This window comes from Emydura macquarii, unplaced genomic scaffold, assembly GCF_026122565.2.
Source record: "Emydura macquarii macquarii isolate MOO-44397 ecotype Brisbane River unplaced genomic scaffold, CSIRO-AGI_Emac_v2 contig_3692, whole genome shotgun sequence".
In the NCBI taxonomy this organism is placed as follows: domain Eukaryota; kingdom Metazoa; phylum Chordata; order Testudines; family Chelidae; genus Emydura; species Emydura macquarii.
In genome coordinates, this window is record NW_027133829.1 from 719,053 (window position 1) to 746,363 (window position 27,311).

The following is a 27,311-nucleotide window of genomic DNA, read 5'->3' on the forward strand; positions in this document are numbered from 1 at the left end:
AGTAAAGAATATAAATCGAAAGCTAGGAATGGTACAAAATTAGAAGCAAAAGGACACAAAAAGAAATGTATGTTCAGCAGAATTAAGGGCAATAAGAAGAAAATTTTAAGATACTGGGAACAAAAAGAATCCTAACAATAGTACTGGTCCACTATTGGATAGAAATGGTAGAATTATCAATAATAATGCAGAAAAGCCAGAAGTATTCAATAAATATATCTGTAATGTTGTTGGGGAAAAACCAGATGATGTAGTAATATCATATAATGGTGAAACATTTTCTATTTCAATAATAACTCAGAAGGATATTAAACAGCAGCTACTAAAGATAGACATTGTTAAATCAGCAAATATGGATAACTTACATCCAAGAGTTTTTTAAATGCTGGCTGAGGAGCTGCAGTATCACTAATGCTGATTTTTAAGAAGTCTTGGAAAACTGGGGAAGTTATAGAAGATTGGAAGAATGCTAGTATCATGCCTATATTTTTAAAAGTTAAATAGGATGACCCAGGTAATTGTAGGCCTGTCAGTCTGATCACTGGCAAGTTAATGGAGTCGCTGACACAAGACTTGATTAATAAAGAATTAAAAGTGTATTATATCATAAATGCCAATCAACATGGGTTTATGGAAAATAGATTTGTCAAACTAACTTGATATCTTTTTTTGATTAGACGACAAGTTCGGCTGACAAAGGTAATAATGCTGATGTAATATACTAGGGTCTGGTCTACATTGGCCTTGGATATCGGCAGCAGTCGACGGGAGATACACAAGCTATGTACAAAAACAATGAGAGTCCTGTAGCACCTTAAAGACTAACAAATTTCTGTGGGCATAAGCTTTTGTGGACTGCAACCCCCTTCATCAGATGCAGCCCACGAAAGCTTATGCCCACAGAAATGTGTAAGTCTTTAAGGTGCTACAGGACTCTGGTTGTTTTTGCTGTATACAGACTAACATGGCTGCCCCTTTGAAGCTACGTACAGTAACTTGCGTATCTCCTGTCGATTTCATAATATCTACTTGCCGTGGCGTCTGCACTGCGCTGCATCGAAGGGAAATGCCCTCCCGTCGATGCAGCACTATGCTTCTTGCTGGGGTGGATTTACAGAGTCGAGTTCTGGGTTCAACTGAGTGAGTCTTCACTGCCGCTCAAATGATCCTGCAAAATCGATCCTGCACTGCCGGCAGTGCCGCCAGCAGTGTAGACATAGCCTTAGACTGATGTCATGCATTTGATGTCATGACGACAGGCCTCGAGCCCTGCTCTACAGGCGCAGCCATGCTTCAACCCTTCACTTGATAGCCTGCTGACAACTGCTGATCCAGGAAGCCCAGCCCGATTGAGGGTCTGCCCTGGACATCATATTGGTGGAGTCCCAGCGCCATCAATTGGCCCACTGGCCCTACTTATGCCAGTGACAGGAACAGGAAGCTGTACAAACAACTAGGATCCACCCTGCTCTGGATTGTGTACCTGTGCCCCTCCTTCCCTGGCTTGACCTCCTAGCATCCTGGCCTGACTTGGGTCCTGACTTTTGACTTCTGGTTCTGATTTCCAGTTTTTCTCCTGCTTCTGATTTCCTGGTATCCTGACCCAGCTGACTCTCGACTCCTGACTGTGAACCCCAACTCTGACCATTATGTGTGCCTGCCCATGACATAGCCTTGGCAGGTGTTCAGACCACAATAACCCTACAGGGCTAAGCCCAGTGCAAGAAGGATAGACCCAGCCACACTGCCACCTACACAGGAAGTGTTGGACTGGCCTGATTGGGCCCTCCACTTCCAGTCTCATAATCAAGACCTGCAGGCCCAAGTCACGCAGCTGATCAGGAAAAATCAGCAGCTGCAAGAGCAAGTGAGGTAGCTCAGCACCAAGAATGCTATGCTATGAGCACCACCTGCAGTATTTTGTCCTGAACAGGGACCTGCAATACCCTTGCCTGAAAGGTTCAATGGGAATCACCAATGGCTCTAGGACTTCATGAACCAGTGCCGCTTTCTGTTCCTGATGCACCCTAGAATCTATGCCTCTGACCAGTCCAAGGTTGTCTTGGTAATCAGCCTGCTGACAGGAAACGTGTTAGACTGAACCGCCCCCCAGCTAGAAGGCCTTAGTCCGGGGCTGATGAACTGGGATGCGTTTCTCCAATCGGTACCAACCATCTTTAATGACTAAGCTCAAATGGAAGAGGGTCCCTCAGGAGACTCCAGCAGGCAACAGGCACAGTTGCCTATGCAGTACACTTCTGCCACCTCAAAGCAGATACTGATTAGAATAAAGCAGCACAGCTGTACCAGTTCTGGTGGAGCTTTCAGGAAGAGATCAAAGACGAGATGGCCCACACAGAGATGCCTACAAGTCTAGATGCCTCTGTGAACCTTACCATCCACATAGACAATCAGCTGCAAGAACAAAGAAAGGAGAGAAGAGGTTCCCTATAGTCCATCTACGTGCATACTAGGACCTCACTGACTCATCAGCAGTTCATACCTGAAGAAAAAGAACAGCACCATCAGTTCTACCTGTGTTTCTACTGTGGTGAACCTGGCCATGCTATCTCAGCCTGCCCAGTGGAGCTATCTCAGCCTGCCAAGGAGCTTGGGGAAAAAAGCCAGATCAGACACAGTGTGGAGAACTGGCCTGGTCCTTGAGGGAAAATAATTTCCCTGTACCCTAGTCATCACTGAGACACCCCAAACCCCATCTGGGGGCTTCCCATTTGCAAGTGCCTATCCAACTATGCATCCCAGAGGCTCCCCAGTAGATCCCCCTTCAACAGGCCCTCATCAATTCAAGTGCAATGGATAATTTTATGGATGCAGCTGCAGCTACAGCTCAGATCCTACAGATTCCTCTGTGACACAAGGCCACTGTGTACATGACTGAAACTACCGATGTCTCCCCACAGTCTTCAGATCTGGTTGTGGAGGAGGTTGTGGAGGTCATTATTCAGGGACATAGAGAGATCATTTGATTTAGCATGATCCATTCCCCACATTTTCTCCTGATCCTTGGCATATCCTGGCTAACCCTTCAGGACTGCCTCATTCAGCGGCAAGAATGGAAGGACACTTTCCCATCAGAATTCTGCTGATGACATGGCCATGGACCAGTAAGTGTTACATCCAGGCACCAGAAGGTCCAAGTAGGTTTAGTCACTCGCATCGAAACTCTCTACCAAGGGAACTATGGAACTACCCCCTAAATACTGCGACTATGCTGACATCTTTGAAAAGAAGCATGCAGAAATCCTCCCCTTGCACTGAGATTATGATTGCCCCATAGAACTCCAGTCAGGGATGAAGATACCATCTAAACGGATCTACACAATGTCAGAGCCTGAATTGTCAGCATTGTGAGAATACCTTAGAGAGAACCCGGTCCAGGGGTTCATACACAAGTCATCCTCACCAGGTGGTGCCCAGTCCCTTTTGTAAAAAAGAAAGATGGCAGCCTCTGTCTCTGTGTCAATTACTAGGCCCTAAACCATGTAACAATACAGAACCATTACCCACTACCCCTAATCCCTGAGTTGATGGACAGAGTGGGGCCCGCCCACATATTCACTAAACTGGATGTCTGGGGAGCTGTCTCATCTGTATCTGAGAGCGGGACGAATGGAAGACTGCCTTTCAAACTTGCTATGACCACTTTGAATATTTAGTCATGCCCTTCAGATTGATTAATGCACCAACAACATTCCAGCACTTCATTAGCAATGTGCTATGAGACCTACTAACCAATTTGTAGTGATATAATTAGACAATATCTTGTTCTTTACAGAAGATCCAGCTCAGCACCACTCATGTCTGCAAAATCCTGGAGAGACTATGGCAACACGGTTGCTACGCTAAACTCAAAAAACACATGTTTGATCAGACCTCAACTGAGTTCCTCTGTTTCACCCAGTCCTTGAAGGAATCAAGATGAATCCTTGCAAGATCAAGGCTGTCCTTGACTGGGGAACCCCCAGCAATGTGTGTGATCTACAACGTCTTCTAGGCTTTGCACATTTTTACCAGAAGTTTATCTCAAATTTTTCAAAACAAACCAAGCCCCTCACTGTCCTGTTCCAGAAGAACACTCAGTTCCACTGCTTGCCCAAGGCCCAGCACTCATTCAAACAGCTAAAGCTTGCCTTCACCTCTGCTCCAGTATTGGGCCACCAGACATAATGCAAGTTTTCATTGTGGAGGCCAACACCTCCAGCACAGTGATCGAGCAGTCCTCTCCCAGAGGCATAGACCCAAGCAAGTACTGCACCCCATCACCTACTAGACGAGGAAACTTTTCCCTGCTGAGCAAAACAATGAAATCTTGGGACAAAGAGCTCTTGGTCATCAAGACTGCATTTGAAGGATGGTGACACTACTTGGAAGGGACTCATCATCTGATCCAAATATGCACTGATCACAAGTATCTGGAGTACCTGCGTAGGCCAACCCTATACCAATGACAGTTTCAGTGGGCCCTATTCTTTCACTTCAACTTTACCTTGACCTACCACCCTGGAACTAGAAATGAGACCTTGCTGATGCCTTGCCCCGAAGGTATAGCTCTGATCCACAAGGACCCAATCTGCAACCAGCCCATATTCTCAAGTCCTATGATTTCCTCAGTGTGATCCACTGCCAGACCTGCTCATGCCCATCCACTCTGCATCTGTCTCTGGAATTTCACCCAACAAGATATCCATTATCAATTGAGAATTACTTGATACCCAGGCGTGATCATATTCATAAAGAATTGCATCTATGTTCCCTCCGGACCTGCGAGAGTCATGATTCTTCAACTGTGCCACGACTCCACCTGGCAGAACACCTGTGGCAATGCAAAACCTGACAATTAACATCCTGCTACTTCTGTTGGCTCCATATGCACCCCACAAAAAAGACATGGCTACCTACTAGGTGTTGCCTGCACCAAGAACCCACTCCAGAAACCTATAGCTTCCTCCAACCCCTGAATAGCTCATCTTGGCCCTTGAAGACCATTTATTTGGGCTTTGTGGTGGAACTACAAGAATCCAGTGGCTTCAGGACTACCCTCACAGTGGTGGATCACTTTTTGAAAATGGCCCAATTCATTCCCTGCACAGGTCTACCCTCTGTAGGGAAAACTGCCTGACTCTGGATAAACAATGTAATCTGTCTTCATAACCTCTCAGACCACATCATCTCCGATGGGGGCCCCAGTTCACTCCCCACTTCTGGCATGAGGCCCTAGGTTAGGTAGGGGTTGTGGTGCACCTCTCCTCTGCCTACCATCCTCAGTTGAATGATGAAAAAGAATGAATCAACCAGATCCTAGAGCAATACCTATGATGCTACACCAACCATCACCAGGACAACGGGTCTGCACTATTACCAAATACTGAGTTATTTTATAATAATGCAAACCGTGCATCCGGAGGCCACAGCCCCTTCTTTGTTAACTATGGGTACCACTCCCCCGATTTCACCCACAACTAAAAAAATCCTCCCCCAATCCATTGTCCTTGGACCTAATGCAGCACATCCATCACCAAAAAGAGGCAAAAAGACACTTTGAGAAGGCAAAGGAGGATTACAAAAAGCATATGGACAAACATAGGCAACAAGACATGGCCTACTCTATAGAATAAAATGCATGGCTTTCTACAGAACACTTCCTCGCAGACAGATACTCTTGGAATTAGACCATCAGTTCCTTGGCCCGAATCAGATTCAGCCACAAATCAACCCAGTCATATTCATGCTCCAGCTCCCTTGATCACTTAGAGTCCTTCATGTCTCACTCTTAAAACCTACACTGAAATAACTTTTTCCCCATAAAGCCCAATCACTGCTCCCACCAGTGAAAGGTACATGGTTAGGAAGAATACATCATCCACAAAGTTCTTGATTCCAAGGTCATGCAAGGTAAATTGTAGTACCTAATTGACTGGGAAGGATAGAAACCAGAGGAACGCACTTGTGAGCCAGCAAAGAATGTTCACACTCTCAGCTTGGGTCAAGCCTTCCAAGCAGCCACCCTGAAAAGCCTGGACCCATGTCACCCAGGGGAGAAGGGATGATGTCATGAACCATGGGTTGTGAAGCAAGGTCCACAGGGTCCACGGGCGCAACCATACTTCAACCTTGCACCTGGCAGCCTGCTCACAATGGCTTATCTAGAACCCATGAAGCCAGCCCCAGTTTGAGGCTCTGACCCTGATGTCCCATTGGCAAAGTTCCAGAGCAGCCAGTTGGTCTACCGGCCCTACTCAAACCAACAACAGGAACAGGAATCTGTATGAACTGTAGGATCCACCTTGTTCCTGTTCCTCAAGCTTGACTTCCTGGTGTTCTGACCACGCTTGGCTACTGACCTCTGACTTGCGGTGCTAATCTCCAGTTTGTCTCCTGCCTCTGACCCCCTGGTATCCAGACCCAGACTCTGGTTACTAACTTGTGGTTCTAACCTTCAGTTTGTCTCCTGCCTCTGATCTCCCAGTATCCTGACACAGCTTACTCTTGACTCCTGACTGGACTCCAGCTCTGACCATGAGCTGTGGGCTGCCCATGACCTGGCCTTGATATTTGACATGGTACCACATGCCATTAGAAAATTAGAAAGATATAAAATTAACCTCACACATTAAATGGATTAACTGGCTAACTGATCGGCCTCAAAATGGGGAATCATCATCTAGAGGATGTCTTTTATAGGGTTTTGCAGGGATTTGTTCTTGGCCCTATGCTATTTAACATTTTTATCAACAACCTGGAAGAAAACATAAAATCACTGATAAAGTTAGCAGATGACACAACAATGGGGATGAAGGGTAAATAATGAAGAGGACAGGTCACTGATACAGACTGATCTGGATCACTTGGCAAACTGGGTGGAAGCAAACAATATGGATACATGTAAATGTATACATCTCAGAACAAAGAATGTAGGCCATACTTACAGGATGGGGGCTCTAGCCTGGGAAGCAGTGAATCTGAAAAAAGATTTGGGGATCATGGTGGATAATCAGCTGAACATGAGCTCCTAGTGTGATACAATAGCCAAAAGGCCTAATGCAATACTTGGGTGCAAAAACAGGGGAATCCTGAGTAGGAGTAGAGAGGTTATTTTACCTCTATATTTGGTGCTGGTACAACCACTGATAGAAAATTGTGTACAGTTCTGATGTCCACAATTCAAAAAGGATCTTGAGAAATTGGAGAAGGTTCCGAGAAGAGACAAGAGAATGATTAAAGGATTAGAAAACAGGCCTGATGGTGATAGATTGAGCTCTTAGGTCTATTTAGCTTAACCAAGAAAAGGTTAAGGGGTGACTTGATTAAAATCCATAAGTACCCATATAAGGATAAAATATTTGATAATGGGCTCTATAATCTTGCAGGGAAAGGTACAACACAGTCCAATTGCTGGGAATTGAACCTAAACAAATTCATACTGGAAATAAGATTAAATATTTAACAGTGAGGGTAATTTACCAAGTGTCATTGTGGATTCTCGATCACTTAAATAAAAATTAGATGTATTTATTTATTTTTAAGATATATTCTAGTTCAAAAGAAATTATTTTGATGAAGTTGTATGGCCTATGTTATAGAGAAGCTCAAACTAGATAACAATGGTCTCTTCCAGCCCTGGAATCTGAGTCTACCAATTTACTTTGTTCAGGTCTTCATTAAGATCCTCTGACACAGGAGGCTTTAATGTAGGGTTTGAAAAGCATCAAGACCATAAGAACCTGATGAGGGGCTGTGTAAACATTGGTTTACTTGCAAGTGATCTGTGATAGGACCAAAACAGACTAAGAGTTAGATTTTTAGTTAGACTCAGAAAAGCTGTTCCATTAAAAGTATCCCACTTTGGGTCCATTTGTACCACATCACAAACTTTTGCAACTGAAGTTCCTTAAAATAACTTCTAAGAGTTAGGGGTATCAGTGACTCCATGCATAAGGAGGTCTACTATATCAGAAGCCACAACTTCAGAAAGAGGACCTTCAGGTTGACAATATGATGATTCATAGATTTTCAGGTCAAAAGGTAGCATGATCTAGTCTGATCCCTTGCATGATGTAGGCCACAGAACCTTATCCAGTAATATTTGCATGTGGGAACTATGATTTAGCTAGAGGAACCCAAATAAATGAGAGAAAAGCAGGGCAAAACTTCAAAAGAGAAGAATTGTATATCGTCTTTGTAAAATATAGGAAATATTACAAAAAACTATTACACAGAAAAGTCAGTGTCCTTATGGAGAGAGATTGGGCCAGACAAGAGACTAAGGCCTTCCCTCTAGACTTGTGGTGGTGGGTAGCTACACATTACAGTGAAAAGCAGGCTGCATCTACATGGTGGTGTGTAGCTACAAATGAAAGTGAAAGGCTCTGGCAGGGGGTGGTAGTCGGTAAAGGCTCTGAAAGCTCCCTGCTGCAGGAGCCTTTCCCCGTTGCTTCAGTCTTTCACAGTGGTGGGGAACAGCTCTGGCAGTTACCCTCTCCTAGAGCCTTTCCTTAACATAGGGAGCTGCCAGAGCCTTTCCCTGAGGTAGGGAAAGGCTCCAGCAACAAGAAGGCAGGGAACACTACACTGCTAAAAACAACAGTGAAATGGGGGAGGCACTGCTTGGTATAGAGAGCCACATAGAGTACCTACCCTACAGTTCTGGTGTGTCTTTATTCTAATCACAAAAGCAGTCTTTCACCATCTACACTGCTATTTATTATTGTGCTATGGGGGCAAACAGTATATGTACTCTGTGTGGTGCTGTAAGTGTAGACACAGTCTAAATTAAATAATTAAAGTATGAAACGGAGAGATTTGAGTTCTGCTTTACGTGCAAATCTCAATGCAACCTTAATTATGGCGTTATTAACAAAGCTTCTGTAATTTTATTTATGGTTAAATTTAAAAAAAAACATGAACTTTTATTCAAAATGTTTCATTTTGTACAGGAAAAAATTTATTAAGTGCTTTTTTTTTTAACAACATTCTATTTTAAAGCTAATTAGTTGAATTCCTTATGAATCCAGATGTCTCTTTTCAATAGTAATAATTAGATTTAATATTTTAATAACTATGGGATTCACAGGAGGACACATTGTCTAGGCACTCTCTTTCTTCCACTGCCTTGGTTTATTACAATTCAGCACAAGGACCCACAATATTTCTTTACTGCTGTAAACAGGTTGCTCATTTCTTTGATGTCACGCATTTCACAGAATGCCATACCTACTGTGTCTGAAAGGAAGGCAGACTACTTGAGAAAGCAGCTTATCATTTACCATAACACACAATGATATTATTGCCTAGAGCAAAGCGTTTACTATTTCTTCCTTCCTGCCTTTTTTTTTTTTTTTTAAACTTCACTAACCTTCACCCCACCTCACTGCATGCTTACATTTCTGAAAATGAACTCTCAAAGTTAACATTTACTACAGGTTCACGTATTCTATCATGAGAGGACAGAAGTGTTTCTCTTATGAATGTAAATGAGGAAAGCATAATTTCAAATCCATTTGTCACAGATGATCACCTACTCTAGCAGGTCTAGTGTTTGCTTTAAAATTAAACTGAAGTTACATAAAAGAAATTGATCAGGATTAAGGGGACTGAGAGACAATCAGCTCTGATCTCCAGAGCTGTTTTAAATCTAACAGATTAAATTTACTAACAGAATTTAAGGAAGCACAATGCAAAATGAAGCCAAATGCAAGCACAATACAAAGCATCTGTAACATGTAAGAAACACAATACAAAGCACACAGGGCTGGATTTAGGGGCAGATGGCCCAGGCAACCACCTGGAGTGCTGGGTCTGGGGGGGCATCAGGCTAGGGGGTACTGTTTTTGTTGTCAGCAACAAAAGGGAAAATAAAATGTTTGTAGTGTGAATATTTATCATCTTATATGACAGGGATAAATCATGCATGCAAATCACACATCAAAGTTGTGAAATGGGTTACAAATACCATAAAAATAAGGTATTCAAATGTTTAACAAATGGGGGGGGGGGCACCAAAGACACTCCTTATCCAGGGCGCCATTTGATCTAGAGTCGGCCCTGAAAGCATATATAATATTTAGTGTCACACTGAACATTAAGATGCAACCCTGAGAAGATGGCAGTCCACATCCACCCAAGGGGAGCTCTGGGGTTATTTTGCCTCATGGAGGCATTGTGCCTTCTGGAGTTCTTGGGGAATTCATCTGCAGAAGCACTCTTAAGGGAGGTGCCGGGTGCATTCCCCTGTATGATTAGGCAGCTTCTGATTCCAACAGTGTGTGTAACTGAAAAGCTGACACAGAAGGCTGAGGAAAAGGAAGGGGAGACTGAAAAACAGTTCTGGTCACCAACTGAGAGATATGGGATTAACTGATCTAGCTGCCAGCCACAGAGGAGCAGTCAATTCTGAGGCACCAAGAGAATCTGAATTTGACAGTCTGGCCCTGGAAATTCCCCTGCAGATGCAGGCTATCAAGTGGCTGCATTAGCAGGAAGTTTGAATGTATTCAACTCCTCAGTGGGGCACGGCAATGCTTCCCAATGATTCCCAGAGAGGAAGGAATTTTCCATATCAAACCATACACCACAAATTAAAATTTTAAATACAATAATAAAAGCCTCAAAAACTGCACAATGTAATATATGTCATCCCAGTGGAATTAAAACTCACTATTTGCTTCCAGAGTGAGGTGAAAACTGTTTAATGCATCACTAAGTAAAAATCAATTTTGTTCCCCCCCAAATGTAAAACCTGTTTTGATGAGATAATTTCATTTTCATGTTACCAGTAAATATTTTAATTTTGATCTAGGTGGACTTGATATTCTCTGATAATCAAGCTATGGTGCAAGTGATCTGAGTTTCACAGTTTCAGACTTGTGTTTTTTGATGGTGATCAATATTCTGTCTCATAAACTAAGAGCTAAAAAAATTGGCATTAATTATTCATCTTTGTTTTAAAAGCCTCAAAACAAGTACATTTGTATTGAACATCTGTTTCATTTATGGGAAGAATCATGGTGGAAGCAGTTGTTGAAGAATACTATAATAAGGAAAGGATTTTTCTTTATTAAAAATGCATGTATTGGAGGTATATGTGGAGGTGGAAAGGTTCTGGCTGCTGGAACACTTATGAATTCAATATATTAAAACATCCCTAATGAAATCCACTTGTCAACTCCCGTTGTGAGAGGAAAAATGTAGGGATGATGAGTGTTGTGACATGCTGAACCGCATGGTTATTCAGGATAGGGCTGAGAAACTGCTCTTCAGTCACCGTTATGCTAGCTGCCACAGGTGCACATTTTTTTTTTTGTGCACATTCTATTTATTCCGTGGTGCTGAGCATACTTTGAGCACTGGCTTTTTGGCTAGTGACATATACTGGATGATTTGTCATGGATTGCACTGAAAATAAAAGATTATAATTTACTTTGCGCACACCTAATGAGGAGATAACTACCCAAATTTACAGCATAACCAAAGGGATACCTGTTATCATCAAGATGAGCAGATAAAGAAAAGTTGATGAGCAGAGGAAGACTGCTGAAGGAAGGTTTGCAGGGGACGGTGCCAGGGCAGGGGGTGTCAGTGGCGAGTGTGATTTGACAATGTGGCTGACTGGGCAGGATGTGGTATGATATGCTTCTCAAGGCTGTGTGAAGACCATGAATGGTGGAGGTAGATTGATGGCCAATGACTCTCATGAGTTGTGTTTACTCTACAGCGATGTGACTCTATGGTGCCTTGCATTATGACAGAAAATATGTCTGTACGATTGTCTCAGGTGGTGTCTCTATTATTTCTTACCAGAGAAGCTAAAAAATATTCTCAAATTATGTAACTATAAATAATTGAAATGTCAATATCACTCACCATAATCCATAGGGACAATGAGAAGTGTAAGACAAGAGCCCGAGATGTGCTATTCTAGCCAGGCATGAATACTGCCATCAAAGATAGTTCTCACCTCAGCAGCTGAAACAGTGACAGCAGAGGGATCTGTTTTGAGAACAAGAGGAGGCCCTGTGCTCACAGCCACTGATTGATTAGTTGGTGGTTTGTATTATGTTTTATTTTGAACTGGCTTTTATTTTATTTTTTCCATTTTCTGTCCTCCTTTTTGTTTTCTTTTCTTTTTAAAAGGAAAGATATGATCATAGTAACTGGATACTGATATGTCCTGTGGATAGGAGTATTAATCTTTGCAACTGTGACCCAAGTCAGGAGAGTAGGAACTAAAGTTTCTACGTCTTGTAAATACTCATGTGTGTCAGACCCTAACTAAAAAATAGTTTCAAAGTAATTCCTGAGCACTGTTATAAAATTTTACTTACAAGTTTCTGAACAATTAGCACTAATCTGCAAAGCACAATAAAATGGAATTCATGCTAGAAATAATTATTTGCTAACAGTCATGGACAAACATTTTAAACTGCTATATTGCACAGTATGTGAACACTAATTAGCTAAAAGCACATCAACTAAAAAAGAATAGGTTTAAAATCGGTGATAAAACAATAAGTATGACACATAGCATTTAATGTATATAATGCTTTATATGTCCTAAGCACTGTGAAAATATTGCTTTTCATACCATCCTGTGTGATACGTAGGTATTATCACCATTTTACAAAGGGGGGAGGAAACTGTGGAACAGAATCCATACCTTCATTCATTTCAAACCCCATACTTGTACAGACTGAGAGTTTTGGGCGTGCGAGGAATGAAAGATTAGTCCCATAGAGATAAAAAGATTTGCCTCCCAGCATGAGAAACAAGATTAGAACTCACAAATTCTTTGGCTCCCAGTTCTGTGATTATGCTGCTAGATCATAAGCAAGAAAAAACAAGGAAAACTGAACATGGTCAATTTTTATATATAATAAAGAATGTCATATAGAAAACTAGGGTGCATTTTTACCAGCCTACCAGCCTAACCTATTGAATAATCACTATGAAATGCCAAAACATTTTTTAAAATCCCTGTATCTACGCAGTTACAATAACGTGACGTACAATTTGCAAGCATTGAAATCCATCTCATAGTTTACAGATCAGAAAAACTTAAGCCTTTAGCTTATTAAATGTTTTTATTTGCCAGGGCCCATAGAAACAGGCTTCATATTACTCTGGGGATGGAATTTCTTCAGAATAAAATTATAAAGAGAGATCATTCATATTTATAATTTAGGAAATTTTCTAATGAGACTTTAACTGCTTCTAAGTGGATATAAAAGTCACACTCTTGCCCAGTTTGGGTAAGGGTTAAAAAGTCTACAAGGCACCAGCTAAAAACAGTGAAACATCCCAATGCAGATGCCACCGTTTCTGTAAGAAAGGAGTCTGTTAGGGATATGTTATTACCCTTACATATCTGATTGCTTTTCTGCTCTCTCTTACACAAAAGGTCATTGACCCAGTAGACACAACAAAACATCCTGATATAAAAGGATGCAAGTAAATGGTACTATGAATATCACAGTGCAGAGCATTGCAGCTTCTGTAATATCCTGCCTATTTCTTTAAAAACATTAATATTTCAGCCAGGTTTTGCTACAGGGCATATACTGTATCAGATGCTAGTAGATTAAGTATGCTCTTCTGGATCTGGCCACATCTATGTTTTCATATATACAATTTTAAATAACTTGCTTACAAAATGTTCCTTTTTATAATTTTGATCTTTAATACATCAGAAACCCGTATGAAAATGTATTTTATTTTGGTGTGTTTCTTATCAAGTAATTGAATGTGCATTTCACATGCTTCTAGTTCTTACCACCCAACCTTCACAAGGCAAACAATCATGTTAAACAAGTATTCTTAAGCATAGTTTAAAAACAAGTGGTGTTGTGAAACTACATTATTTCCTCTTTCTGGCTGGACAGTGTGAATGGGGTCATACCATATGCTCACCAGTTAAGAAAACAGCATGCTTCCCCATAAAAAGATCCTAAGTAGTACATATGTTCTAAATCAGGTTAGAACATGTTTTGGCATCAACCATGTTTAAATTGTGATTAAACCCATTTATTTATTCTGTAGATAGACCTCGAAAGCATGAATGCATATTATTGTTATCAGCATTATTCACCACTGTTGTTACACACTACACAACCATCCAGTTATTAAAAAAATTATTTTCAGATATTGAGAGACCTTGTGTTAGGCTTCAAATTTTGGAACATTTTTTCAGTAACAAATAATGCTCTTGACTTTTGTATGCCATTCTTTAGGTCAATTGGTCATTGCTGCCATTAACTCTGGTTTCCATAAGTTCATGTCAAAATGGGTTTTTAAATTTGCAATGCTAGTGATTCTAAGCAGGTAACACTCACTTTAATACCTCCTGACATTTACAATTTTGTCTGGGTGGGAGTGCGATGATTTGGGGGTTCTGTCTGTACCATTTCTGAATTGTGGATGATTTTATTAAACTGTATCATGAAATTATTGTGTCATGGAAAGCCTCTATATATGTGGATCCACCATGAGTCAGCAGGATTGTGTCATGTTTCTGTTACATCAGAGACAATGGAGAATGATCAGCACTCAGTGATGGTCTATACAAAGTAAAACACCTTAGGACAATAGATTTGCTCAAGCTAGGAGCAGACACTACCTCCTCTTATCTAAAGGGAGGAGCAAAGTTACCAGGAGGAGAGCAAAAGATGACCACAACTGGAGTCTATAAAGGAACTCACAAGGGAGATCTGAGGGAAGAGCCATGTGGGACCAGATTAAGATGAGAGAGGCTGCTGCAGAGGCAGAGTCGGAGGAGGCAGATGACCCTGCCTGTTTGTCTGCCAGCTTGTCTCTCTCATCAACAGTACTTGGTCCAATAAAAATATATTACCTCATCAACCTTGTCTGCCCGACAGAACAAACATGATCTCCCATGGGAAGGGTAAGCTAGTGAGGGACACTGAATTCAGGATGTTTTATTGTTTTGTATGGTCTGTACTCTCCTGTGCTTTACATGATTAACGATAAGAGAGCATAAAGATGTTAGACTGTACAAAGTGCATGCAGCCTTCACAACTGTTGTGTGCCCCTGAAAGTGTTGAACTCTAAACCAAAGCTTTACACCTTTTGGATGGAGTTCTGGGAGTAAGTGTTTAAGTATTGGGGAGTCTGAAAGGTCAGTGCTGTGCCCAGAGGGGTCTAAGAGGATGGACCGCAGGCTCCAACATTTGGAGGGGGAGCCAGATAGAAGGTTTGTGCCCTAAGGGTGTGCTTAGGGACCCCAAGATTAAGATAGTGGCTGGATTCTGTTCAAACTCCAGGATCTTGACACACCCTGGGGATCCAGAGCACAGAGGCTTGGATTTCTCTGAAGCAGTCCTTGTAGGAGACAGCACCCTAAGAGTCCCTCAATGCCGACTGACAAAGGGTTCACTGTCATGTAACAGCAACTCCTATCAGGCCTGACAAACTCACGACACTTAACATATTACTATCATAGTATTTATCCACAAAGAATGTTGTGTAGGGCGTCAAACGAAAGCTTCTATCATAATGGGTCATCAGAAGCATTGCAAGATGCATGTACCGGCTTTGTTCAAGAGCCGCATGTATGTATGTACTAAAAATACGTTTAAATGATGTAAACAGGCAGGATAGATGAACAAGTTTTTCCCAGACAAAGGAATGTTGATTTACCGGTCTTCCTAAGTCTTCGGTGTAAATGAAGCAGTGTGTAAGTCAACACAAAGGGATCTTTATTTGCATATTAAATCAATAGGAAAAAGCAAGTTAACAGGAGAATGAGAAATACAATATGATGTCAACACACCACAGAACAAACAGTGGGAGAAGAGAACTTTGGCAAGTGGTACACTTCAGAGGGATACATTTCAAATATTCTCTGGATTATAAGGAGGAGGAATAGGAACCCCTTGTGGGTCCATCAATGAGGGAGCAAAAAGGCAGCACTTTTTGTATCCATGAAAGCTGGATCCTGGTGATCCTGAGAGGTTGCTTTAGGTGAGCAATTTAATTTAGGCAAAGATTTTAGCTTTCTAAAGTTATGTTTAGTCTCCTAGAAGTGTGTTATACTTTTGTTTTATTTGTAACCATATCTGTTTCTACAATGCTTACTAAGTATCACTTGAATTTCTATTAATAAACTTCTCTTTGTTTTATCAAAAGTGTAAATTCTTAGTTGCTTCATGTAAGCTGGTAGGTCCTTTGTCTTTCTAGAGGCAGCAGATTTCATAAACACTGTGAGTGGCCAGTGAGAGGGACTGGATTCCATAGGGAAATGCTCTTCAAAGAGGCTCGGGGACTGGATGCACCAGGTGTTACCTGCAAGGCAAAGTAAAGCCTGGCAAAGTTCTGAGAAATTTGTCTGCCATGGTTAACAGACTCAGGTGACAGGGAGCTATCAACCAATTTAGTTCCAGCAAGACTCTCTTTGCTAATGCAAAGGAGTGACAAGATCACTCTCAGTTCTGGGTGCCCCAAAGAAAGTGTCACAGAGGCTAGGAGGGGGCTCTTGCTAGGATCTGAGACAGGAAGGTTTTAATTATATTAAACATATTCAGCACCTTATTTGCAAAAAAAACCTCAAAAAACCCATACATTAGAGATTTTGAGTAGTTAGAGGAAAAATCCAGCAAGATTTCTTAATACATATATACATTTCCCATTCATCACATATGTGCTTGGTTCATCCTGTTTGCTATCACCATCCCACTGTAAAGCAAAATGATGATTTTTCCTTTTGCTCATCCATTCTGACTGATCATTTTCTAGTTATGATGTAACTGAGGATACTACATATACAGTCATTATTGACAGGGGTTTACCCTAGGCAGAGAAGCATGACTGCCTTGGCTTCTCTGTAATATGAAAACAAGATTAAGTCTAATATTGAAGGTCGTTAACAGACACAGGAAAAGCACATTTTTATAATATATTGTTTATTAAGTGTAATTGAGTTACCATCCACAAGGATACTATCTGACAGAGATATATGATAAGCAATGTTGTCATGTGTGATACTTCTTTATTTTGTAGAAACAACCCAGTGCCAAAGAGCTAACCTACCCTGACAACAAATGATTAACATTGTATACTGGGGTATTCCAAGGGAATAACAGCCCCAAATTGTCTTTAAACTGATACCATGTTTTGACAAAGGATGACAAAATTTGACAAAGGGGTTTAAAAATCATGGAAGGTGGGAGGAAGAATATTACATCAATTCCAAAGCAGTTACATAAGGTAAACAAGTCAGAGACCATGGTGCAGGAGAGGAGCATCACAGTGTAGACTACAGGTGATACAGGTTGCTAGAGAAGGGGATACACAGAGTGTGAGGAAAGAAAAAAATATGAACTAGGGATTAAGTAAGAGAACAGGATACTGAAGTGTAGAAGGTAAAACAGCGACCTGGCTGATCTAAGGATGTAAGATTTTTTATTATAACACATAACTTTACCTGAAGTGTTAACAAACTTTCCAACCCACCTAGTATGGTTTGTGTGACTTTAGATGATAGTTGAAGTGTTTTAGCATTGATTTACTAATTGCTCAGTGTGAAAATGTTTTTGAAAACAAAAACAAGCTCTCCTGTGTTCAGTTATCACCAACACCATGAAGATTTCATTTGGGACTTATAATAATAATATTAGTCTCCTGATTTTGAGGATGATGTAGACAAACACAGTAAGTACTAAAGGATCTTTGCATGGCTCCACAGACCAATTCAGGAAGAACAACATTTACCACACTGACCGCACAGCCATTAGTACTGTTCTACTTGGTGCTGATTAGGCCTCAGGACTGTATCCAATTTTGGTCATCAATGTAGAAAGGATGTAGAGAAACTGAAAAGGATCCAGAGGTGAGCGACAAAGATGATGAAAGCGATGGAATGCAAGTCATATGAGCAAAGGCTGAAGGACTGGGTATGTTTAGTTTGGAAAAGAGGAGATTAAGGAGGGGCATGATAGCAGTGTTCAAACACTTGAAAGGCTGCCTTAAAAAAGACAGAGAAAAGTTCTTGTTTGCCACAGGGTGCAGGACAAGAGGCAATGGGTTCAAACCATAGCATAGCAGATTTAGACTAAATCTCAGGAAAAAACTTCCTAGCTGTAAGAACAGTAGGACAATGGAACAGACTGCCTAGAGAGGTTGTGGAAGCTCCTTCACTGGAGGCTTTCAAAAGGAAGCTGGATAGCTATCTGCATTGGATGGTTGGACACAATTTGAAGAACCATGGAGGGCTTCCTCTAGCATTGCAGCAAAGAATAAAAAGGCTAGGAGAAAGGATATCCTTACTTCACCCCATTCGTGATTGGAAATGGATCTGTTAGATCACCATCAACACTAACTTTTCCAACCATGTCGTTGTGGAATTGCCGAACAATGTTAATAAATTTGTCTGGGCATCCAAATTTAGAAAGCAATTTCCAGAGGGCAGCATGTTTGACCACGTCAAAAGCTTTGTTTAGTCTGTGAAACATGATGTACAAAGGTTGATGTTGTTCATGACATTTTTATTGTAATTGTCAGATGATGAAAATCATGCCAACAGCACTCCGGTGAACACAAAAGCCACATTGTGACTCAGAGAGAAATTTGTCGACAATTTGGACCAGGAGCTGGTTCAAGAGAATCTGTGCAAGAAACTTACCAGCCAGAGAGAGCAAGGAGATGCCGCAGTAGTTACCACAGTCACTTTTTAAGCCTTTGCTCTTATAGATAGTGACAATGTTGGCATCTTTCATGTTGTGGTATGATATCTTGAAGCCAGTCGTGATATGAAAATAAGCTTGTCAATGAGAAGATTTCCTCCATGTTTTAAAACTTCAGCTGGAATGGCATCAGGATATGTGTTATTTTTCACTGTTTGAGCAGCCTTTAACACCTTGGTTCATGTGGGTGGATCAGCAAATGCATTAGATGTAGGCAGGTTACAGATATTATCAAGTGACTCATCAGGGACAGTAGACAGACGATAAAGTAATTCAGTAAAGTGTTCATGCCACCCTAGGTGGATGATAGCGTGATCTGTGATGAGAAATTCATCATCAGCACTTGTAAGCATCTAAATGTTGCCTGGATAAAAGATCCATCAAACACTGAACAGTTCTCAACCCAGCTAACTAACATTTTGAACATTTTGAAAGCACTTGTAAGCGGAGTTTTTATGCACTGTCAGCCAAAGAGAAAGAGAGAACTTTGACTGAACAAGACAGTGGTCAGTACAGCAATCAGCTCAGCCTAATACCCGGGTTACGTGCACCTTTTCTTAGGTCCTGCTATCGGACCAACACATAGTCACTCAGATGCCAGTGACATGAGCAAGGATGCAGCCAGTTTATTTTGTATTTTTCGGGAGCTGGAAGACACTGTTTGTGATAACTAACTGGTGCTCAATATGTCACCAGCAGATAGATGTAAGCTGTTACTGTTCATCTTGCCGATGCCATGTTTGCCAAGTATGCTACACCATGTAGAATTATCATCACCAACATAAGCGGGAAGTCAATCAGATCAGATCATTTAGTTTGGAGTAAAATTGCTCCTTCCTCTCAACAGAGCTGACTCTCTGCATGTAGGCACTGATTACTGAAGCATAACTTCCACCTCTTTGGGCAGTTGAAGCTTCATCCGTCTGTCATTTATACCAATAAGTAGACTCTCCAAACAAGGGCTAACATTTTTTCTAATTGCAAAACCAAATCCCAGGTCGTGTGGCTCATTTTGTGGGTGTCAATTGACCATCTTCAGCAAATTACTTCTGACTCAGCTTCACAACGTGGTATTTTTCAAGCTCTTGAGCAATCAGAATGATCTGCCTAGCAGGACAGTCAGTTTGATCTGGATGATCAAGGAGCGTACAGACATTCCACGTTGCAATACTGGGACAAAAGGAAACTTTTCAAGGCCTGTATATATTTCGACCATATGATGGGACACTCTCAGGCTAAGCTGGACAGGGCTGTTCAGGATGAGCAATTTTTAGGGCACCTTTTCTAGCCCCCTCCTCAGATTGTAGTCAGCTGTGCTGTCCCTGAATAGAGCAGCAGAGTTGATCATGATGCTGCCAACTATGGTGTCACCCCAAAGCAACACAGAGCAATTGAAGTTTTGACCCATCTACATGTAGGTTCACAACTATGACTCTCAGCAATGCCCATTGCCTGTCACTTTTGCCATTCCCCCATCTCCATGGAGCTTACTGGATTTGTTGAAGGCTGCATGGGAATTCATTTAAAGTAGACAAGTGGTTGCACATCCTCTCATATACTTTCTTGGCCAGCATTTCCAGTGGCAAAGTAACTCGAAACAACTGAAGGAATTGCTCACTGCAGGTTTGTTTTCAGAGTGACCATCTCTTAGACCAGTTGCCCAATTACCAGGATAATGAACTTGGTCTACCCAGACAGAACCACATTCACCAAACCATTTTGGAGTAGATCCCTGTAGGTCTTCAGGGCTCCGGCAGTGAGAACAGCTCATCAACCATACTATACAAGGTAATCCCCTATTCAACCTTTTTCCACCATCCTACCACATGGAGGAGAGGTTGGACTTCTGGGAGGCCTTATCACTCACCTAAATATTGTAACAATGACCACCGTAATTCTGAACAAATCACCTCTTCTCTTCTGATTAATTTGAATGAATTCAAGTCAGTAGGGTCTGATCATAGAATCATAGAAGATTAGGGTTGGAAGTGACCTCAGGAAGTCATCTAGTCCAACCCACTGCTCAAAGCAGGACCAACCCCAAGTAAACCATCCCAGCCAGGGTTTTGTCAAGCTGCACCTTAACAACCTTTGAAGATGGAGATTCCACACCTGCCTAGGTAACCCATTCCAGTGCTTCATGACCCTTCTAGTGAAAAATATTTTTTCCTAATATCCAACCTAGACCTCCGCCATTGCTCCTTGCTCAAGGACCATTGTTCCTTTTTCTGTCATCTATTGCCACTGGGAACAGCTTAGCTTCTTCCTCCCTGGGACCCCCTTTCAGGTAGTTCAGCTATCAAATCCCCCCTCATTCTTCTTTTCTGCAGACTAAACAAGCCCAGTTCCCTCAGCCTCTCCTCATAACTGGTTTGGTGGATAGGGAGAATGTGGTTGACATAATATACCTGGACTTTAGCAAGGCTTTTGAGACAGTCCCACATGACATTCCCATAAGTAAGCTGGAAAAATGAGAGCTCGATAGAACTATCATTAAGTGGATACATAATTGGTTAAACAATTGCAAACAAAGAGTAACTATTAATGAAATGATGTCAGATTAGAAGGCGATCTCAAGTGGGATTCCGCAGGGATATGTTCTGGGTCCAGTGTTGCTTAACATCTTTATTAATGACCTGGATGTAGGTAGAGAGAGCATATTGATCAAATTTGCAGATGACACAAAGCTAGGGAAGTTGCAAACACTTTAGAGGATAGAGCTAAAATTCAGAGGGATCTTGATAAATTGGAGAACTGGGCTATAGACAACAAAGTGAAATTCCACAAACACAAATGTAAGGTGCTACATTTATGGAAGAAAAAACAAATGCACAAATAAAGAATGGGAAAGAAAGTGGAAAGAACAGGAAATAAAGAAGAATAAAGAATGGGAAATACCTGGGTTGGCAGCAACACTGCTGAGAAAGATCTAAGAGTTGTGGTGGATCACAACCTCAACATGAGTCAACAATGCAATGCTGTTGCAAAAAAAAGCAAATGCAATTTTGGGTTGCATTAACAGGCATAGTATGCAAGTCATGGAAGGTGATAATACAACTCTACTCGGCACTGGTTACGACTCAGCCGGAGTAGCGTGTCCAATTTTGGTCACCAACGTATAGAAAGGATGGAGAAAAACTGGAGAGGAACCAAAAGGCGAGCAACAAAGAGGATCGAAGGAATGGAGTGCAAGCCATATGAGCAAAGGCTGAAGGACTAGGGTATGTTTAGTTTGGAAAAGATGGGATTAAGGGGGACATGATAGGGGTCTTCAAATACTTGAAAGGCTGCCATAAAAAGATTGAAATTTTTTTTCTCTTTTGCCACAGAGGGCAGGACAAGAGGCAATGGGTCGAACTACAGCACAGCTGTTTTAGACAAAATCTCAGGAAACACTTCCTAACTGTAAAAACAGTAAGACAATGCAACGAATTGCCTAAGGAAGTTTTGGAAGCTCCTTCACAGAGGTTTTCAAAAAAAGGCTGGATAGCCATCTGTCTTGGATGGTTTAGACACAATAAATCCTGCACCTTGGCAAAGAGTTAGATTAGATGACCCATGCAATCCCTTCTAACCCTATGGTTCTATGATTCTATTATTGTTAATTTAGCCAGTTGCTCACATGCATCACTGCTCCAAACTAGATACTTTTATGAAAAACTTTCAGAGAGATTTCAGCCTTTTCAAAACTTATAATTAATTTTTAGAATTATGAATCCATAGCATTTATATATTGCTTTTCATCTTCATGAAGCAAAGTAATTTGTGCACATATGTTGATAATTAACAACATAAATATGTCTGTTTGAAAGTTGACTATGGGATCATGCGTCTAAAAAAAGAAAAACAACAATGTGAAATTCATTTAAACTAACTTCCATGTCAGTGACATCATTGAGAAATATCATTTTAGTTACCACTATGGTATGCAGCTAAATTTATACTTTCAGTCTTGTGTAAGGAGGTGACCAGCCCACAGGGCTGAAAGAAAAGGTTCAGGATTATTTAGAAAGGCTAGATATGCACAAGTCCTTATAATGGCCGGATACAATGCATCCAAAGGTGGTGAGGGAGTTGGCTGATGTGATAGCAGAGTCATTGGCCATTATCTTTGAAAACTCTTGGGATTGGGGGAGGACCCGGATTATTGGAAAAAGGCAAATATAGTGCCCATCATCAAAAAAGGGAAGGAGGAGTATCTGGGAAACTACAGACTGGTTAGCCTCACCTCGATCCCTGGAAAAATAATGCAGCAGGTCATCGAGGAATTCATTTTGAGGCACTTGGAAGAGAGGAAGGTCATCGGGAACAGTCAGCATGGATTCACCAAAGGCAAGTCATGCCTGACCAACCTGATTGCCTTCTATGATGAAATGACTGGCTCTGTGGATATGAGGAAAACGGTGGACGTGATATACCTTGACTTTAGGATAGATTTTGATGCAGTCTCCCACAGTATTCTTATCAGCAACTTAAAGAAGTATGGGTTGGATGAATGGACTATAAGATGGATAGAAAGCTGGCTAGATCATCGGAGTCAATGGGTAGTGATCAATGGCTCCATGTCTAGCTGGCAGCCTGTAAAAGCAGCGTGCCCCAGGGGTCGGTGCTGGGGCTGATTTTGTTCAACATCTTCATTAAGGATCTGGAGGATAGGGTGGACTTGAACTCTCAGCAAATTTGCAGATGACAATAAGCTGGGGGGAATGGTCGACACCTTGGAGGGTAGATATAGGATACAGAGTGACCTAGACAAATTGGAGGACTGGGCCAAAAAAATCTGATGAGGTTCAACAAGGAGAAGTGCAGAGTCCAGCACTTAGGATGGAAGAATCCCATGCACTGCTACAGATTGGGGACTGATTGGCTAGGCAGCAGTTCTGCAGAAAAGGACCTGGGGGTTACAGTGGACAAGAAGCTGGATATAAGTCAACAGTGTGCCGTTATTGTCAATAAGGCTAATGGCATATTGAGATGCATTAGGAGGGGCATTGCCAGCAGATCGAGGGAAGTGATTATTCCCCTCTATTTGGCATTGGTGAGGCCACATTTGGAGTATTGGGTCCAGTTTTGGGCCCCCCAGTACAGAAAGGATGTTGACAAATTGGAAAGAGTCCAGCGGAGGGCAACAAAAATGATTAGGGGGCTGGAGCACATGACTTATGAGGCAAGGCTGAGGGAACGAGGCTTGTTTAGTCTGCAAAAGAAAAGAATGAAGGAGGATTTGATAGCAGCCTTTAACTATCTGGAAGAGTGTTCCAGGGAGGATAGAGCTAGGCTGTTCTCAGTGCTAGTATATGACAGAACTAAGAACAATGATCTCAAGTTGCAGTGGGGAGGTCTAGGCTGAACATTAGGAAAAAGTTTTTCACTAGGAGGGTGGTGAAGCACTGGAATGGGTTACCTTGGGAGGTGGTGGAATCTCCATCCTTAGACATTTTTAAAGTGTGGGTTGACAAAGCCATGGCTAGGATGATTTAGTTGTGATTGGTCCTGCTTTGACCAGGACTAGATGACCTCCTGAGGTCCCTTCCAACCTTAATCCTCTATGATTCTATGATAATCTCAAAATGTAATTTTGGTTGGATTGGTTTTCAAATGATATGCAGCCTTGGAAATCTAAAAATTTCAAATCTTAAATTCTGGAAGAAACAGATCTTTCCAAATTATGTTTTAACCATTTTAAATTCCTTAGTAGAAGAATAGCATAGAATCTTACAAAAAAGGTTTGCAAATTTGATGATGTTTTTGATCCCACATTATGTTTTGATCACCACTCTATTACCATTATAAACCTCATAGTAAGAATCACAACACAGCTGCAGGTGAACTGTCTTAAGGAGATGCCATGTCACTCATATGACCCTTCATTATGTCTGAGTTGGATTATTTTAATTAATTGTTGATAGAAGTTCTTGGGGGGGGGGGGGTCCTATAAGCGATTGTGTTTTAACATTTCTATAGCTAGATTGCTAACATCAGTGAAACAGTTCTGTATAGGAGGCAGTGCACAACTTCATTACTACAGGAGAATCATAGGGAGACTGTACTTTAGGCAGGCACAATTTCTCTATATTCCTCCCTGTTTGTGGTGAAGGAGGAAAGGTGGGATATCCTTTGCATCAGACAATAGGTTGGTACAAGATGTTCTTCGTGTGCCAGCTTGGGAAGTAGAGATCTTGTGGCCTGCCCACTTGCAGATAAGTTGTATCCCAGGGGGGAAACAGAGCTGGCAAACAGCTTGAAGATTTTGGGCCAAATCACTGACATCATCAGAGCTGCACTGATTTACAAAAGGAGAGGATATAACCCTTCGAGTATAAGAACCGATCAGAGCAGATCAGACTGAAGTAACTAACCAGATTAGTGAGATTTGCATTTACATTGCACAGTTATTGGAAAATAAACAATTATGCAAATATTGCACTTTGATTTGTGAATAACGGCTGTCTGTTAACGTACACGAATTTGCATACCGCATGATTATTGAATAACTGAATAGTGATACTCCAAAGTACCGTAGATAATCTATACACGCTAAAAGTTGCACATTCTTACAAAACAGTTGAATTTTTAAAAATGGTTTCAATTTAATCCTGTTTTGGATCAGAGAATAGGTCTACATTTTCAGATAGGGCCCAATGCTGCATTCCTGCCACAGCCAAATCTCATAGCTCACTTATTGTCTTTTAACAACATATTCAAGAAAGGAAAAGTGAAGACTCTCTGGATGTCGTTTTTTTAAAAAAAATCAGTTTTCTTCAACTGTTTTCCTACTATGCATTTATAGTAATAATTCTATACAAAACACAATTAAAAATCATCACAGGTAGGATCTACCTGAATTTATGTAAATCAGCGTAACTACCCTATGATTTCTATTACATACTAACATTTGAGGTATACAGCTAGAAAAATATTTTGGCTAATCTTTGCCTAAAGAATGTAAAGACTACCATTGTTATGGTCAAGTGACCAATGACCACACCGCACTTTTAAGCCGGGCGGAATTAGGCTGGCTGGCCAAATTAAGGGAACAGTGCTTTACGAACGGGGTGGAGGAGAGGTCAAACTGCTGCAAAAGAGAACAAGGGGCGACACTGACTAACATCCCCTGGAATCTGGATGGGCGGTGAAGCGTCCCACTTTCACATGGAGCAGCAACCAGCCACCCTCCCTCCCCTTTAGGTGATGGAATACCAGGTTTGGTCAAGACCTGCTGTGGGCATTGTGATATCCACCCCTTTTTAAGAGGTCTGGAAAGGAATTTTTCCCTTATCACCAGATTGGCTTAGGTGGAGTTGGGGTTTTTCGTATTCCCCATATTGGGTTCAGCGAGGGCTTTGTTCATGAATGGCATGAAGGAACGTAGGCTATATGTCTCAACTCATAATATAAGTGGTGCAGATGTCCACTGCAGGCAGGGTAGGTATACAGTGACTGGATAAATGGCTTGGTAAAGGACTTAAAAAGGAAGAGTTGGTTAAAGAAATAGAATGGGGTGGGATTTGGGGAATTTAAGATTAGTATGGCAGGGAGCCAACTCCCTTTCTTATAGCCTACCTGAACCCTCCTACAGGGGGGTGGTGAATGATAAGTTCCCAGCAATGGGTTGGCTGGGGGGTGGAAAAAGAGGGGGGCTGACAGAAGCCCCCTCTGAAGTTATTGAATGAACATGGGGTTACTTGCACTGTACACTTTTATCTGCCAGGTAGTCCCGGACATCTAATAATGATTGTGGCCTGATTAAAACCATATGTAATGTCTCCTGTCCTCCTTTCAGTATATCTGGACAATAACTGTATTTACCTAAAGTACAAAGATCAGGATCCTCAGTAGTGATAAATCAGTGTTGGCTCACATAAATTCAAGGTTTCCATGTTGGGATTTCTTAAGGATTGAGAACTGGAAAATCTAATACTTTGATGGAACATGAATTAGTATGGATTCAATCAGATGTAAGAAGAAGCCATTTACCTGAAGAAGGTGACAAAGAACTGCACGAGATCCATGATAGTGTTGTGTTGTGAAAAGGCAATCTGCAAATAAAAATAAAAATAAATTACCACAACATTTTCACAGTCAACTGTCCCTTAGTATGTTCTAGAACCAGGTGATTTTTTTACTCCAGATGATCAATTTGAAGTGTAATTTCAGCATGGTATGAATACCTGCACAACATCCACTTACCATAATGACAGTTGGGTAAACAACTTCTAAAACAGGTGCTAAAAATGGATCTCTTTATGTCAAAGTGCAAAACAATGGAATTCAGTCCTCTCATATTCTCATTCTCTCATATCCTCTCATATTCAAAAATACACATAAGAATATAATGTGACATGTATAATACCAGGAAAGGGTTTTGAAGATTAATAGAGAATTGCAGAAAAAAATATACATATTGCCTTTTTTATATTTAACTAATATTTTAACTTTTTTCATTTCCATTTTAATTAGGATATTGAAAACAGATTTTAAAAGCAACACTCAAAAAGCCAAGACATTTTAAACGTTTTTTGGTTCGTGATAAAGCATAATACAATATAACTTTTTATAATAATATTTTAATTTAAAAAGCAGATATATGTGGTACATAAT

General features: G+C 41.2%; 1 protein-coding gene across 2 annotated transcripts in view; it reads right to left on the minus strand.

Moving 5' to 3' along the window:
- The window catches only part of ATRNL1 (attractin like 1), a 944,263-nt gene that overhangs the window by 345,028 nt on the left and 571,924 nt on the right, over positions 1 to 27,311 (minus strand). The window contains exons 25-26 of one of the 2 annotated variants that reach the window (XM_067537032.1): positions 26,688 to 26,749; positions 18,912 to 19,026 (exon numbers count right to left, since the gene is read on the minus strand). In XM_067537032.1, coding sequence (XP_067393133.1) covers positions 18,996 to 19,026; positions 26,688 to 26,749 — 93 coding nt within the window. In that variant the 3' untranslated portion in view covers positions 18,912 to 18,995. Of the gene's footprint in view, positions 1 to 18,911; positions 19,027 to 26,687; positions 26,750 to 27,311 lie in introns of those variants that run through there. The other variant, XM_067537030.1, reaches the window with a different exon arrangement.